General features: G+C 43.2%; 1 protein-coding gene across 1 annotated transcript in view; it reads left to right on the top strand.

Annotated features, from left to right (window-relative positions):
* LOC111961689 (cytospin-A-like) overlaps nucleotides 1-15,045 on the top strand; it is a 44,363-nt gene that overhangs the window by 19,278 nt on the left and 10,040 nt on the right. Inside the window, exons 9-12 of the mRNA XM_070439462.1 lie at nucleotides 4,209-4,287; nucleotides 5,164-5,244; nucleotides 5,443-5,599; nucleotides 7,530-7,658. Of these exons, the coding sequence (XP_070295563.1) occupies nucleotides 4,209-4,287; nucleotides 5,164-5,244; nucleotides 5,443-5,599; nucleotides 7,530-7,658 (446 nt within the window). The remainder of the gene's footprint in view (nucleotides 1-4,208; nucleotides 4,288-5,163; nucleotides 5,245-5,442; nucleotides 5,600-7,529; nucleotides 7,659-15,045) is intronic.

Consider the following 15,045-nt stretch of genomic DNA (forward strand, 5'->3'; position numbering starts at 1 on the left):
AACGCCTTGGTTTTTGGGACTGCATAGAATGCACTGATATCGGTCCTGCCAGAATCTGCAACTAACACCCTTATGGGAACATTCTGTCTCACACAGGCCACCTATGTACTTTGCCTCCGGCCACAAATGCATTTGCACATAGATCATTCCATCTAACCCATAACATGTTAATCACTACTGCTTGTCCACTTATACAGTTATAAAAATATTAAAACGTGCTCAAGTCAATTAGTCAGTTTCCAACAATCCTCGTCTGGAACAATGATCACTCGCATGTTCCACACCACCTAGAAAACATATTGACTTGAACAGGGAAGAGAGAATACATGTTCAATAATTTCACACCACCCTTGATGAGAATGAGATTGGGGCAAGGACCGTCCTGTGCCAATGGGATGCTAGATCTTCACTGGGCTCCAATGATAATTAGTTTCCTGTTGGTTATCCCACTCACTTATACCCAGCCTCCTTCATCCTCGGGTGTCAAAGCAAGACTCAGACTACGAGTAATTAATTGGGCTGTATAATCCAGGAAGCCATATGTATTGATGCGCTTTAACATTAGGATTTTGATAGCAAGGTAAAACAAAGCCCCTACGATCTTTTTTATTTTCTGTTGTTGTAATTATAGTTTTTATTTCCTTTCACGATATAACAACAGTGCAGTTGAATTTCATTTGGCATTGAACAATAACTTGACAGACAGGAATTAACAGTGCATTCGGAATGCACCCAGACCCCCCGCCCCGCCAGCTCCCCAAACCTGGCCCCGCCCCGCTACAAGACAGCAACGGAATGTGTAAAAAGTCAAGGGGCATTAACACCCCCCGAACGCACCGCACACACAACAAAGATAGAAAAGGAAACAAACTTTTAATTTTTCACCCTCCCCATAACAGCTATTACAACAAAAGGACAAACTAAACTAAGAAAAAAGGCCGTACCCCTACCAGTTGTCTATGAATGTCTGTAGTCTATCAGGCCATTACAGATTGTTTTCTCTGTCTATCCTTGAGAGAATGTCCCCAGATGTCAGAAAAGTTATCGGGTTTTCCATCTATTTTATAAATCAATCTTTCATATGAAGCTGTTTCTATAGGCTATAGACCATTTCTTATGAGGGAAGGTCCTTCTCCCTCCAGTGTCTCAGTATGACTCTTTTGGATGTGGTTAGAGCAACTTTTAGCCAGTTTAAACATGAGCTTCTCAGTCATCAATATCCTTAGTGATATTCAGTAATAGCAAAGCAGGATTTGCAATTATTGTGGTACCCAGAATATCCCCAATCTTTTCCATTATTCTGCCGAAAGGTATGTACGCTTGGACAGTCACAGAACATACGGATCATGTCACCTGTACTTGACTGACATCTTCAGCATAGACTGGATTCTATCAAACCTATTCTGTTCAACCTCAGAGGAGTCCAATAAATCCTGTTGAACACTTTAAATGTAATCAGTTTGGACCGGACATCTCTCATAGGGAGGAGCATCTGTTGTAATATTATATTCCATTCCTCCTCGCCAAAAGTCTTTTTTCCCCATACGGCCTTTAGGCCCATACAAGTATCATTAAATCCACCTATAAGGTGGCAATATAAAAGCCCTGCTGTATGTGGTAATTTGCAAAGGATGTCTATCGTAACACTATCGGAATGTACTGGGAATGTGTTCTATCCTACCTTAAACATAGTCTCTAAGCTGGAGATATCTCAAAGTCTTGTTTCTGTAAATTATACTTGGACCTTAGTTCTTCAGAGGTAAGTGTTTCTTGATACAGACAACCAATGTTCTTTATCCCCTTTCTATACCAACCTTTCCAGAAAACTGTGTCCCCCTATTTTCAATTTAGGTTGGTTCCATAACGAAACAGAGCTTGTCAAGAAAGGCGACAATCTCTCTCTTATGAATCTGTCTTCATATATTTTTAGTATAGGACATTATTGGATTCTGCAGTCCCACCTTTTGTTGACTCAGATAATCTGATTATCCATATGGGGCATTAAGTTCCTCTTCCATGTCCACCCAAATTGGCCTGGTCGAGTTCTCAATAGAGCGAGAGAGCCTATTTGGGCAGAGACAAAGTCTTCTTGAAATAATTGCATGTTAGGTAGCTTTAATCTCCCTTAGTCTTTGCCTGTAATCTCGCTAGTTTCATCCTGGTGGCCGTCTTGCAAAGATGACTGCAATAGCACAGCGCAGAATGCTCAATGAGGTTAAGAAGAATCCTAGAGTGCCAGCTAAAGACTTACAGAAATCTCTGGAAGATGCTAACATCTCTGTTGACTAGTCTGCAATATTTACACTAAACAAGAATGGTGTTCATTGGAGGACACCATGGAAGAAGCCACTGCTGTCCAAAAAAACATTGCTGCACGTCTTAAGTTTGCAAAAGAGCACCTAGATGTTCCACAGCGCTACTGGCAAAATATTCTGTGGACGGATGAAACTACAGTTGTGGTGTTTGGAAGGAACACACAATACTAAGTGTGGAGAAAAAAAGGCACAACATCAAAACCTCATCCCAACTGTAAAATATGGTGGAGGGAGCATCATGGTTTGGGGCGGCTTGTTGCCTCAGGGCCTGGACAGCTTGCTGTCATCGACAGAAAAATGAATTCCCAAGTTTAGCCTTACATTCTCCTGCAAAATGTCTATCTGTCCGCCAATAGAAGTGCAACAGAAGTTAGGGGATGCAACAGGACAACAACCCAAAATACAGAAGTAAATCAACAACAGAATGGCTTGAACAGAAGAAAATACGCCTTCTGGAGTGGCCCAGTCAGTCCTGACCTCATCCCGATTTGAGATGCTGTGGCACGACCTCAAGAGAGAGGTTCACACCAGACATCCCTAGAATATTGTGGAACTGAAACAGTTTTGTAAAGAGGAATGGTCCGAAATTCCTCCTGACCATTGTGCAGGTCTGATCCGCAACTACAGAAAACATTTGGTTGAGGTTATTGCTGCCAAAGGAGGGTCAACCAGTTATTAAATCCAAGGGTTCACATACTTTTCCCACCCTGCACTGTGAATGTTTACACTGTTTAATAATGACATGAAGCCTATCGACCAAACAATCGACCAGTCGACTAAATGGGGTCAGCCCTAATCCATAGCAACAGCTCCACTGGGGCTGCTCTGCTCAATGATGAGATATGTAATGAGCATGAGAAAATGGCTCCGATTCAAAATGTTAGTGATGCCTTGTACCCAACTACCTGTACCCAACTTCTTAATGAAAAAACAGGCTCTACCCAGTCCTAACCCGATGTATGTCGGGTAGCTCTAATATAGGGTGTCCACCCTCTCTGCCCAGAGTGGTTGAAATCGCGCCGTGGTGATGAAATTTCACTTGCTTATGTTATAAAATACATTTTACCAAGACAAATATCATTCTTCATGTTCTGAATCGTTCACTGGGGTCTTTCTCTAACATGTCATTGACATTATATCCAAAAAGTCAGATTTCGTAACCTATTACATCCGATAATAAGTACTGAGATCTGACAGAGCAGTACCGCTTTCTCACAGACTCTTTTGAGGATTTGACATGTTCTTGTGGTCGTCTGCAAAGTTGTTTCCTCGGGTCAAAAGGCTTTGAAAATGACACGCTTGCGGTACGCTCTTTGCTCCATTGACATTTCACAAAGATATGCTTGTTTTTTGTGAAATCTTCGAAAGAATAGGAATTTCACATTAATCTGAAGAGCGTATACTAAACTGAAAATACTATGTCATGTCTCAATCGATATCTATCTTACCTCTTTTTTTTTTTTTTGTCCTCCGAGTTTGAGAAGAAAGATGACAAGTTCAACTGTGAGCCTGTCAGTTAGCCTTAATTCTCCCACTGCATCCAGCCTAGTTGATGCAATGCTATTTTCCAGATATTTTAGGGGGAAAATTTGCCCCCTTTTTTTTTCTTTTTTTTTTTTCGGCCTCCATTGATTTAGTCACCCAAATTCTGGCCATCCGATCCTACAATGGTAGAAACTCCAATAACTTTGGAACCGATTATGATGGATACATTGGTTTTCTTAGAGGAGTGTATACCCAATTAACATTATTTTACCCATTGGACAAAATATGCGTTTTTGATTGGATACCCTACTTCTTGAGTAGTTCTGTTATACTGTCCTCATTAATGAACAATGTTGCTGTATATGCTAGTGTGTATGTCTGATTCTCTTCAATTGTGCTATGTTTCAGAGGCACACTGCGTCGACCCCCAAACCCCCGTCCTCCATGGTGGACAAGAGGTCCAGTTACACAGACCTCACTATGCCAGGTGGGTACAACACTGTCTTCATTCATATCATGTAATGGTTGTCCAACAGAACAGACATTTACATTTGAGTTATTTAGGAGACACTTATCCAGGGAGTCAGTGCATTCAGCTAGTTTAGTAGGTTACCTCACTGCACCATGACCTCACAGATGAACACCACAAGACCGAAACAAGTCCGTCACTGCCGTCTGGATGTCCATGTATAGCTAGGAGGTTGGAATAGTAGAGCGCTGTGTAGCAGACGAGGGATGGGAGATTGACCTCCTATCTTGAGTGTCAGGTGTAATAATGGAAGAAGGGCCACAGGCACTGCAATCATATGAGGTTCATATAGCAGCCCAGCGCAGGCAGCCATCGGTGGGGAGGCCACAGGCACTGCAATCCCATGAGGTTCATATAGCAGCCATCGGTGGGGAGGCCACAGGCACTGCAATCACATGAGGTTCATATAGCAGCCCAGCTCTATAGGCCTGGTCAAAAGTAGTGCATTTAATACGGAATAGGGTGTCATTTTGGATGCAGACAAGGAGTAAAAAGAGCATGCCACAGTGGATTTAGATGCCTGTTCACACACTTCTTAAGAGCCACCGTTGGTAACTCAGCTCACACTCAGTTTTTCCACTTAGCTTGGCACAAAAGCAGCCAACTGTGAGCCTCACAAAGCTCTACTTTTGTATTTAGGAAAAGTCTGTTTGCATTAACGGGTATTCATGTATTAATGTAATAACTTGGGCTCTGAAGTGTGCTTATTTACTGGCTGGATGATTTTATGGATCAGGGTTATGACTTGCCCCCTGCTTCAACCAACATACTTCCATATTTAGTTAATTTAAGGGTCCATTTAGAGTACTAGGGACTGTTCTCCATCCCCAACAGCAGATCACCTGCTCCGGGCCTCGCCTGGGACCCCCTCTGCCCTACAGAGGGTCCCCAACATGGACTCCAAGTCCCTCTCAGGTGTGTGTTTACTATATGCACCTGTCTAATGCTGTATCATAAATGTGTGACTGTGTGCTGTGCTCCAAATTACTTTATTGTGGCTTGATAGTGAAAGTAATGTGATTGTGGTGCAGATAACACTGTGGTTAACTACTTCTTCAGTCATCACAGTGACCTATGTTCCAGTAAGTGACCTTTCTCCTGTCTTGTACCCAGTGTCCCGAAGGTGCAGTGAGGAGCTGAAGAGGGACATGTCTGCCTCAGAGAACACTGCCTCGGCCTCCCTCATCACCTCCTCCCCCCAGCTCTCCTCCCTTTCCCCTGCCGCCTCCCCCACCGCCTCAGTCACCCCCTCCGCAAGGGGACGCTTACGGTATGGACTCTCTTTGTGTGTTTGTCAGTATCTGTGTGTCTGTGTTAGGGCTGGCCCTGACCCCCAAAAAAATCTTGGTCGACTGAAAAGTCGTCTGTTCTTCGACCAATTGATTGGTCGAAATGTTTAAAAGTTTTAAAAGTAATTTTCCGTATGTGTTTCAATAAAATCAACTATATATGCATACAGCTTGTCTTATTCTTTAAGCTCACTGTTTGAATAAATAAGATACAAATTAGTCAAGAGGGAGCCAGAGATCAAGATAACCTTGTCCTGACCATTCTCCTCCCGCTCCTGCTGGTGTTAGCAGATTCTGCCCTTATTCCCCTGACGTTCCTGGTAATGGGCTACACGGGGAGTTGGCAGCCTTTCTCATGTGAAATGCCAATTTATCTTGCAACTTCTACTGATCTGTGTGCCAATTATGGTTTTCATATGCACATTTTGGTGGAACAGTTTCTTTTAATTTAGAATGTCTCCATATCTCTAAATCATTGTCAAAATTCTATCCAAATCTAAATGATACAAACCTTTTGCCATTGCCAAGTATGTAAAAATAGCCTACATAAAGCCAACAAATAAAAACATTGCAGCTTGCAGGTAAAAAATATCCTGATTTTAAAAATAGATATCCTATAAATCACATTGGATACACATGGTCTGTCTGCAACGAACTTGTAACATTGTATCAACTATTAACTTGGGTCCACCTGAAGCTCACTCTACCAAACTTGCAACAGCCCTAGTCTGTGTCTCTATCTGTCTGTATCTCTGTCTGTGTCGCTATCAGTATCTGTGGATGTCTGTGTCCCATCTCCCTATGGCTCCTCTGCCCTACAGATAGGTACAGTGGGGAGAACAAGTATTTGAGACACTGCCGATTTTGCAGGTTTTCCTACTTACAAAGCATGTAGAGGTCTGTAATTTTTATCATAGGTACACTTCAACTGTGAGAGACGGAAACTAAAATAAAAATCGAGAAAATCACATTGTATGATTTTTAAGTAATTCATTTGCATTTTATTGCATGACATAAGTATTTGATCACCTACCAACCAGTAAGAATTCCRGCTCTCACAGACCTGTTASTTTTTCTTTAAGAAGCCCTCCTGTTCTCCACTCATTACCTGTATTAACTGCACCTGTTTGAACTCGTTACCTGTATAAAAGACACCTRTCCACACACTCAATCAAACAGACTCCAACCTCTCCACAATGGCCAAGACCAGAGAGCTGTGTAAGGACATCAGGGMTAMAATTGTAGACCTGCACAAGRCTGGGATGGRCTACRGGACAATAGGCAAGCAGCTTGGTGAGAAGGHAACAACTGTTGKCGCAATTATTAGAAAATGGAAGAAGTTCAAGATGACGATCAATCACCCTCGGTCTGGGGCTCCATGCAAGATCCATGCAAGATCTCACCTCGTTGCATGTTCTGGGCTGACTAGTGTTTTGCGGGTACTATTTAATGAAGCTGCCAGATGAGGACAAATGAGGCTTCTGTTTCTCAAACTAGACACTAATGAACTTGTCCTCTTGCTCAGTTGTACACTGGAGCCTCCCACTCCCTTTTTATATTCTGGTTAGAGCCAGTTTGCGCTGTATGGAAGGATTATTCTGTCCACAGCTTGACTTGCTAGTCGGTGAATGCAGGGGATGAACAAAAAAAATTATAACGCATTGTATTTTTGAGGTTTTCAATGTCACTCTGTGTTGTAGATTTTCCTCTTCTGAAAGGTGCACTGAGGCAGTTTGTCAGATACAGATATAGCCTAGTGCTGGACTGAAAAGCAAGCTTAATGGAGAATCTCCTTTGACAATCCTTTTTAGTCCAAGATCAGGCTAAATATGTGTCTGTAAAACCGCCCCTATGTGTCTGCTTTATTCTTTCTGTTCCTGTGTTCTTTCATGTCCTTCTGTGTGTCCATAGGGAGGAGAGAAAAGACGCCCTGTCTGCACTGGCCAGGGAGTACGGGGGATCCAAGAGGAACGCCCTGCTTAAGTGGTGCCAGAAGAAGACTGAAGGATACCTGGTAATAACCAACAGGGTGGGAAAAGGGTGGAGGGTACAGGCTGGCATAAGGCACACACCAACTTAGGCGACTTACTTACTCCATCCCATTGGACAATGTTTGGTTTCTCTCAACAGGTTTAGATGCAGGAAATAATATCAGATCGTTACTGTTTTGATCAGTAACGCCTTGTGCTCTCTATGGAATAGCTGCAAACACAGATGGTGAACTCTGTTTCCTTCCTGTTCGTTTCCAATCAGATCCCCTTCCTTCTCCTTCCAGGCTTTTAAGATGTTTACCCACCAGGCAGCATTAAGGATGCCCTGTGTAGTTACCATGGTAGCAGTTAGGCTTTGCCCTCTCCAGGAAGTGTGCCAGACTTCGCCCTAGTCCCGGCCTCTCCTCTGCCAACTTGACCTCTCCTCTCGCTGAAACTCTGACGGCAAGGGCACGTTGGCACAGATGGGCATTGTGGGAAACTGTGTAGGGTAAAAAAAAAAAAAATAGAGAATTCTAGTCTCTGTTGTAGCACAAGCGTTCTTAGCCGTTCAGTTTGGGAAGTAGAAAGACAAGGCCTTTAATACTATGTTAAATAGCCTCTCTACTTTGTTGTCTTTTCTTTTGGTTTCTGATGTTAGGGTTCGTTCCTTACGTCCTTCTTTGTCAATTATTGGTTCATTGGTGAAATTAGCATTATGACAATATCTTTCATTAAATCATTCAAAAACCTTTTAATGCAATTGCAGACAGAAGTTGACAAACAGGAACATAGCACACATGTTTCTGAGTAAGTTCTGCATCAAACAAAAGGTCTCCAGTGGTTTTATTAAACCCTAAGTCGCGCCCTGGTGATGTCACTGCCCTAAGTCGCGCCCTGGTGATGTCACTGCCTAAATCATCATCCTCTACTCCTGGGACCAAAACCATGCCTACAAAGCTGTATAAACAGGGCCTTTATTGTTAGCTAAACACTTAGCAGTAAATGTCCCCTTCCCCCAAAGTTGACCTATTGTGGAATGTTTACCTTGTCTTATCTCCTTCACTCCCCTGCAGAGTTCTGTCTAAGGGCCTCTTTATAATGAGGCAGAGAGAGAGAGAACTAAAATACAAATGTAGAACAATACTAAACTTCTACAATGAATATATCTATTGTTAATCAGTAGTCTAAAACCCTGTAACTGTAAGGAGGGAGGGGTATTTTAACCCCTCCCCTTCTATTAATAAAACATAAGCATAATACATTATTCTAATACACCAAACATTTGGGTACAACCCTTTTTATGACCCCTAGGTGAACCCGACACTGGCAAGGGCAGTCCCCTGTCTCCTCTCCAAATCGTAAATGTTCTCTGTCTCTCTCTCTGTTTCTACCCCTTTTTGTCATTGTTTTCAGGAGTACTGTAGTTAATGTGTTCATTACCTGTGCTCTGGTGCTGCCATGCTCACTGTAAACACACTGCTACCAGCCAAGCCTCTTCTACCTAATCCAAGATGGTGTAGCAGTCAGACGTCTTTGTCTTTGTCCTGTCGTGTCCCTTGTATATATCTTTTTACATATTTTTCTTCGCATATCTTTTAAAAATATTTTCCTAAACCTCAACTTCTAAATACTCTCCTGCAACCCGCCTCACCCAATGTGGCGTGGATCTGCTTTTTTCTAAAGTATTTCTATTTACTTCGGATCTGGAATTCCTCAACTGAAAATAGCCAGCTAACTACCTACCTAACTGCTATCAGTTGCTAGTTCGAACAACGTGACTCAAACCAGAGCATAACGGACCTATTTCTCTCCATATCCCCGGATTCCTACCGCAAACTCTGAACATTTTCATCTGGATCTTCGCAACTAGCTAACCGCAATCCCGGGTGACCACTCCTGGCTAGCGTTTCCATCCCGGAGCAAGCACCAATTAGCCTGAAGCTAGCCCGGCCAGGGCTCTTGTGCTACCACCGAAGCCCACTCCTGGGCTACAATATCCGGACCCCTTCTACTGCCGGTACGGGGCATGGAACCCCGCCGATCCTTTACGACTGGAATACCGACATAATCTGCCTGAGGATTCCAACAGGCCCCTCAGGTGCGACGCCCGCTGAAGGCCCATTCTGCTAACCTGCTAGCTACCGAGAGCTACCTGGAACCCTACTAATTCCACGACTGGTCTATCGGCGTCACCGCACGAAGAGGCAAAAACAGACTTACCCCCATCGCCACGTCCCCCAAAGGCTAACTTGCTAGCCCCGGGCTGCTAACTGCTAGCTTGCCTGCCCCGGTCTGCTAACTGCTAGCCCCTGCTACATGCTTGCTTGCTAACCCGGTCTGCTTACTGCTAGCTTGTTTAGCCCCGGCCTACTAACTGTTAACTTGTTAGCATCGGCCTGCTAACTGTCTGAATCGCCGTGTCCCCAGTCAGCCCAACCACTCACTGGACCCGTATGTTCACTTGGCTACGCATGCCTCTCTAATATCAATATGTCTCGTCCATTACTGTCTTGGTTAGTGATTACTGTCTTATTTCACTGTAGAGCCTCTAGCCCTGCTCAATATGCCTTAACCAACCATGTTGTTCCACCTCCTACATATGCGATGACATCACCTGGTTTAAACGTCTCTAGAGACTATATCTCTCTCATCATTACTCAATGCCTAGGTTTACCTCCAATGTACTCACATCCTACCTTACCTTTGTCTGTACACTATGCCTTGAATCTATGCTATCGTGCCCAGAAACCTGCTCCTTATACTCTCTGTTCCGAATGTGCTAGACGGCCAGTTTGTATAGCATTTAGCCGTACCCTTATCCTACTTCTCCTCTGGTGATGTAGAGGTTAATCCAGGTCCTGCAGTGCCTAGCTCCACTCCCACTCCCCAGGTGCTCTCATTTGTTGACTTCTGTAACCGTAAAAGCCTTGGTTTCATGCATGTTAACATTAGAAGCCTACTCCGTAAGTTTGATTTATGCACTGCTTTAGCACACACTGCCAACCCGGATGTCTTAGCCGTGTCTGAATCCTGGCTTAGGAAAACCACCAAAAACCCTGAAATCTCCATCGCTAACTATAACATTTTCCGCCAAGATAAAACTGCCAAAGGGTTCTGTATTACTATCCAAGTCTGTACCCAAACAATTCGAGCTTCTACTTCTAAAAATTCACCTTTCCAGAAACAAGTTTCTCACTGTTGCCGCTTGCAATAGACCTCCTCTGCCCCCAGCTGTGCCCTCAATATCATATGTGAATGATTGCCCCCCATCTATCTTCTGAGATCGTGCTACTAGGTGACCTAAACTGGGACATGCTTAACACCCCGGCCATCTTACAATCTAAGCTTGATGCCCTCAATCTCACTCCAAATTATCAATGTACCCACAGGTACAACTCCAAATCTGTAAACACGGGCACCCTCATAGATGTCATCCTAACTAACTCGCCCTCCAAATACACCTCTGCTGTTTTCAATCAAGATTCAGCGATCACTGCCTCATTGCCTGCATCCGTAATGGGTCTGCGACCAAACGACCACCCCTCATCACTGTCAAACGCTCCCTAAAACACTTCTGCGAGCAGGACTTTCTAATCGACCTGGCCGGGGTATCCTGGAATGACATTGACTTCATCCCGTCAGTAGATGATGCCTGGCTATTCTTTAAAGTGCCTTCATCTTAAAATAAGCATGCCCCATTCAAAAATTTTAGAACTAGGAATAGATATAGTCCTTGGTTCACTCCAGACCTGTCTGCACTTGACCAGCACAAAAACATCCTGTGGCGTTCTGCATTAGCATCGAATAGCCCCGTGATATGCAACTTTTCAGGGAAGTTAGGAACAATATACACAGGCCGTTAGGAAAGCTAAGGCTAGCTTTTTCAAACAGAAATTTGCATCCTGTAGTACTAACTCAAAAAAGTTCTGGGACACTAATGTCCATGGAGAATAAGAGCACCTCCTCCCAGCTGCCCACTGCTCTGAGGCTAGGAAACACTGTCACCACCGATAAATCGATGACCACCGATGAGAATTTCAATAAGCATTTCTCTACAGCTGGCCATACTTTGTTATATCTTTTTTTTTTTCTATTTTTTATTTTTTTTTTTTATTTCTTTTGTTTTTTGTTTTTTTATTTTTTTTTTTTCTTTGTTTCCCCCCCCGACCACCTGCGCTACCCCATACCCCGGTCAACTGCCCGGCATAAAAAAAAACACTCCACAGGCAACCGCAAAGCCCCCACCATTTTCCTCCTTCACCCAAATCCAGATAGCTGATGTTCTGAAAGAACTGCAAAATCTGGACCCCTACAAATCAGCCGGGCTAGACAATCTGGACCCTCTCTTTCTAAAATTATTTGCCGAAATTGTTGCCTGTTCAACCTCTCTTTCGTATCGTCTGAGCTTCCCAAAGATTGGAAAGCTGCTGCGGTCATCACCCTCTTCAAAGGGGGTGACACTCTAGACCTAAACTGCTACAGACCTATATCTATCCTACCCTGTCTTTCTAAGGTCTTCGAAAGCCAAGTTAACAAACAGAATACCGACCATTTCGAATCCCACCTTACCTTCTCCGCTATGCAATCTGGTTTCAGAGCTGGTCATGGGTGCACCTTAGCTACGCTCAAGGTCCTAAACGACATCATAACCGCCATCGATAAGAGACATTACTGTGCAGCCGTATTCATCGACCTGGCCAAGGCTTTTTTCTCTGTCAATCACCACATTCTTATTGGCAGACTCGACAGCCTTGGTTTCTCAAATGATTGCCTCGCCTGGTTTACCAACCACTTCTCAGACAGAGTTCAGTGTGTCAAATCGGAGGGCCTGTTGTCCGGACCTCTGGCAGTCTCTATGGGGGTGCCACAGGGTTCAATCCTCGGGCCGACTCTCTTCTCTGTATACATCAATGATGTTGCTCTTGCTGCTGGTGATTCTCTGATACACCTCTACGCAGACGACAACATTCTGTATACTTCTGGCCCCTCTTTGGACACTGTGTTAACTAACCTCCAGAAGAGCTTCAATGCCATACAACTCTCCTTCCATGGCCTCCAACTGCTCTTAAACGCAAGTAAAACTAAATGCATACTATTCAACCGATCATTGCCCGCACCTGCTCGCCCGTCCAGCATCACTACTCTGGACGGCTCTGACTTAGAATACGTGGACAACTACAAATACCTAGGTATCTGGTTAGACTGTAAACTCTCCTTCCAGACTCACATTAAGCATCTCCAATCCAAAATTAAATCTAGAATCAGCTTCCTATATCACAACAAAGCATCCTTCACTCATGCTGCCAAACATACCCTCGTAAAACTGACCATCCTTCCGATCCTTGACTTCGGTGATGTGATCTATAAAATAGCCTCCAACACTCTACTCAACAAACTGGATGCAGTCTATCACGGTGCCATTCGTTTTGTCACCAAAGCCCCATACACTACCCACCATTGCGACCTGTACGCTCTCATTGGTCGCTTCATACTCGTCGCCAAACCCACTGGCTACAGGTTATCTACAAGTCTCTGCTAGGTAAAGCCCCGCCTTATCTCAGCTCACTGGTCACCATAGCAGCACCCGCTCGTAGCACGCGCTCCAGCAGGTATATCTCACTGGTCACCCCCAAAGCCAATTCCTCCTTTGGTCGTCTTTCCTTCCAGTTCTCTGCTGCCAATGACTGGAACGAACTGCAAAAATCTCTGAAGCTGGAGACTCATATCTCCCTCACTAGCTTTAAGCACCAGCTGTCAGAGCAGCTCACAGATCACTGCACCTGTACATAGCCCATCTATCTACCTACCTCATCCCCATACTGTATTTATTTATTTATCTTGCTCCTTTGCACCCCAGTATCTCTACTTGCACATTCATCTTCTGCACATCTACTATTCCAGTGTTTAATTGCTATATTGTAATTACTTCGCCACCATGGCCTATTTTATTGCCTTAACTTCTTGATGCACGGATCCCTTTAGCGGGATCATTTTCACCAACAACCGCTGAATTGCAGAGCACCAAATACAATACAAAAAATCACAAGTGCAATATAGCAAAACACAGCTTAGCTTGTTGTTAATCCACCTTTCGTGTCAGATTTTGAAAATATGCTTTACAACGAAAGTAATTTATCGATTTATCGAGTTTATCGATCACTAGACAAAACATTAAGAACACTTAGCAGCCATGTAGATTGGTCACGAAAGCCAGAAAAGCAATAAAATGAATCGCTTACCTTCGATGATCTTCGGATGTTTGCACTCACGAGACTCCCAGTTACACAATAAATGTTCCTTTTGTTTGATAAAGATTTTTTTTATCAAAAAAACTCAATTTGTTTGGCGCGTTATGTTCAGTATTCCACAGYCTTAGGCAGGTCATCAAGGCTTGACAAATAGTATCCGTAAAGTTCGTAGAAACATGTCAAACGTTTTTAATAATCAATCCTCAGGTTGTTTTTAACATCAATAATCGATAATATTTCAACAGGACTGTAAACTATTCAATACTGGAGAGAAAGAAAATGTCGAGCAACGAGTGTCGTGCGCATCAACTAATGGAGGGACATCCGTGTATCCACTGACGCATTTTGATAAATCTCGCTCATTTTTCAAAATAAAAGCTTGAAACTATGTCTAAAGACTGTTCACACCCTGGGGAAGCCACAGGAAAAGGGATCTGGTTGATATCCCTTTAAATGGACAAAAGGCAGGCAATGGAACAGTAATTTTTCAAAATAAGAGTCACTTCCTGGTTGGATTTCCTCAGGTTTTTGCCTGCAAAATCAGTTCTGTTATACTCAGACAATATTTTGACAGTTTTGGAAACTTTAGAGTGTTTTCTATCCTACTCTGTCAATTATATGCATATTCTAGCATCTGGACCTGAGAAATAGGCACCTTACAATGGGAATGTTATTTTTCCAAACATAAAAATTCTGCCCCCTAGCTTCTAGAGGTTTTAACTCCCTTATCTTACCTCATTTGCACTCACTGTATATAGACTTTTTAGTTTTCTTTTGTTCTACTGTAGTATTGACTGTTTTGTTTATGCCATGTCTAACTCTGTTGTATGTGTCGAATTGCTATGCTTTATCTTGGCCAGGTCGCAGTTGCAAATGAAGGTGAATAAAGGTGAAATAAAAAATTTATACAAATATAGTAGCTCAGCCCTGTTTTCCCACAGATTGTACATTAATGTTCTCTGCTGGGCTCGTCCTGTTGCTTTTACTCTCCAGCTCTATCCATCGTTGGTTCATATATTTTTCTGCCAACAATGGTAAAGCAAGGGGATGCAGAGAGAATACCTACCTTCAACCTAGCACATATGTATATGTTCCTTGTTGCTAAGTTTGTTTGCATTTTAACAGTCCTTTCTCAAAAGTTTCTGTGTGGAAAAAGGTTCTGAGGAAAAGATGCACTTTAATAACCAGTGTAGTCACTAACTATGG

This window comes from Salvelinus sp. IW2-2015, linkage group LG4q.1:29 (assembly GCF_002910315.2).
Source record: "Salvelinus sp. IW2-2015 linkage group LG4q.1:29, ASM291031v2, whole genome shotgun sequence".
Classification (NCBI taxonomy): domain Eukaryota; kingdom Metazoa; phylum Chordata; class Actinopteri; order Salmoniformes; family Salmonidae; genus Salvelinus; species Salvelinus sp. IW2-2015.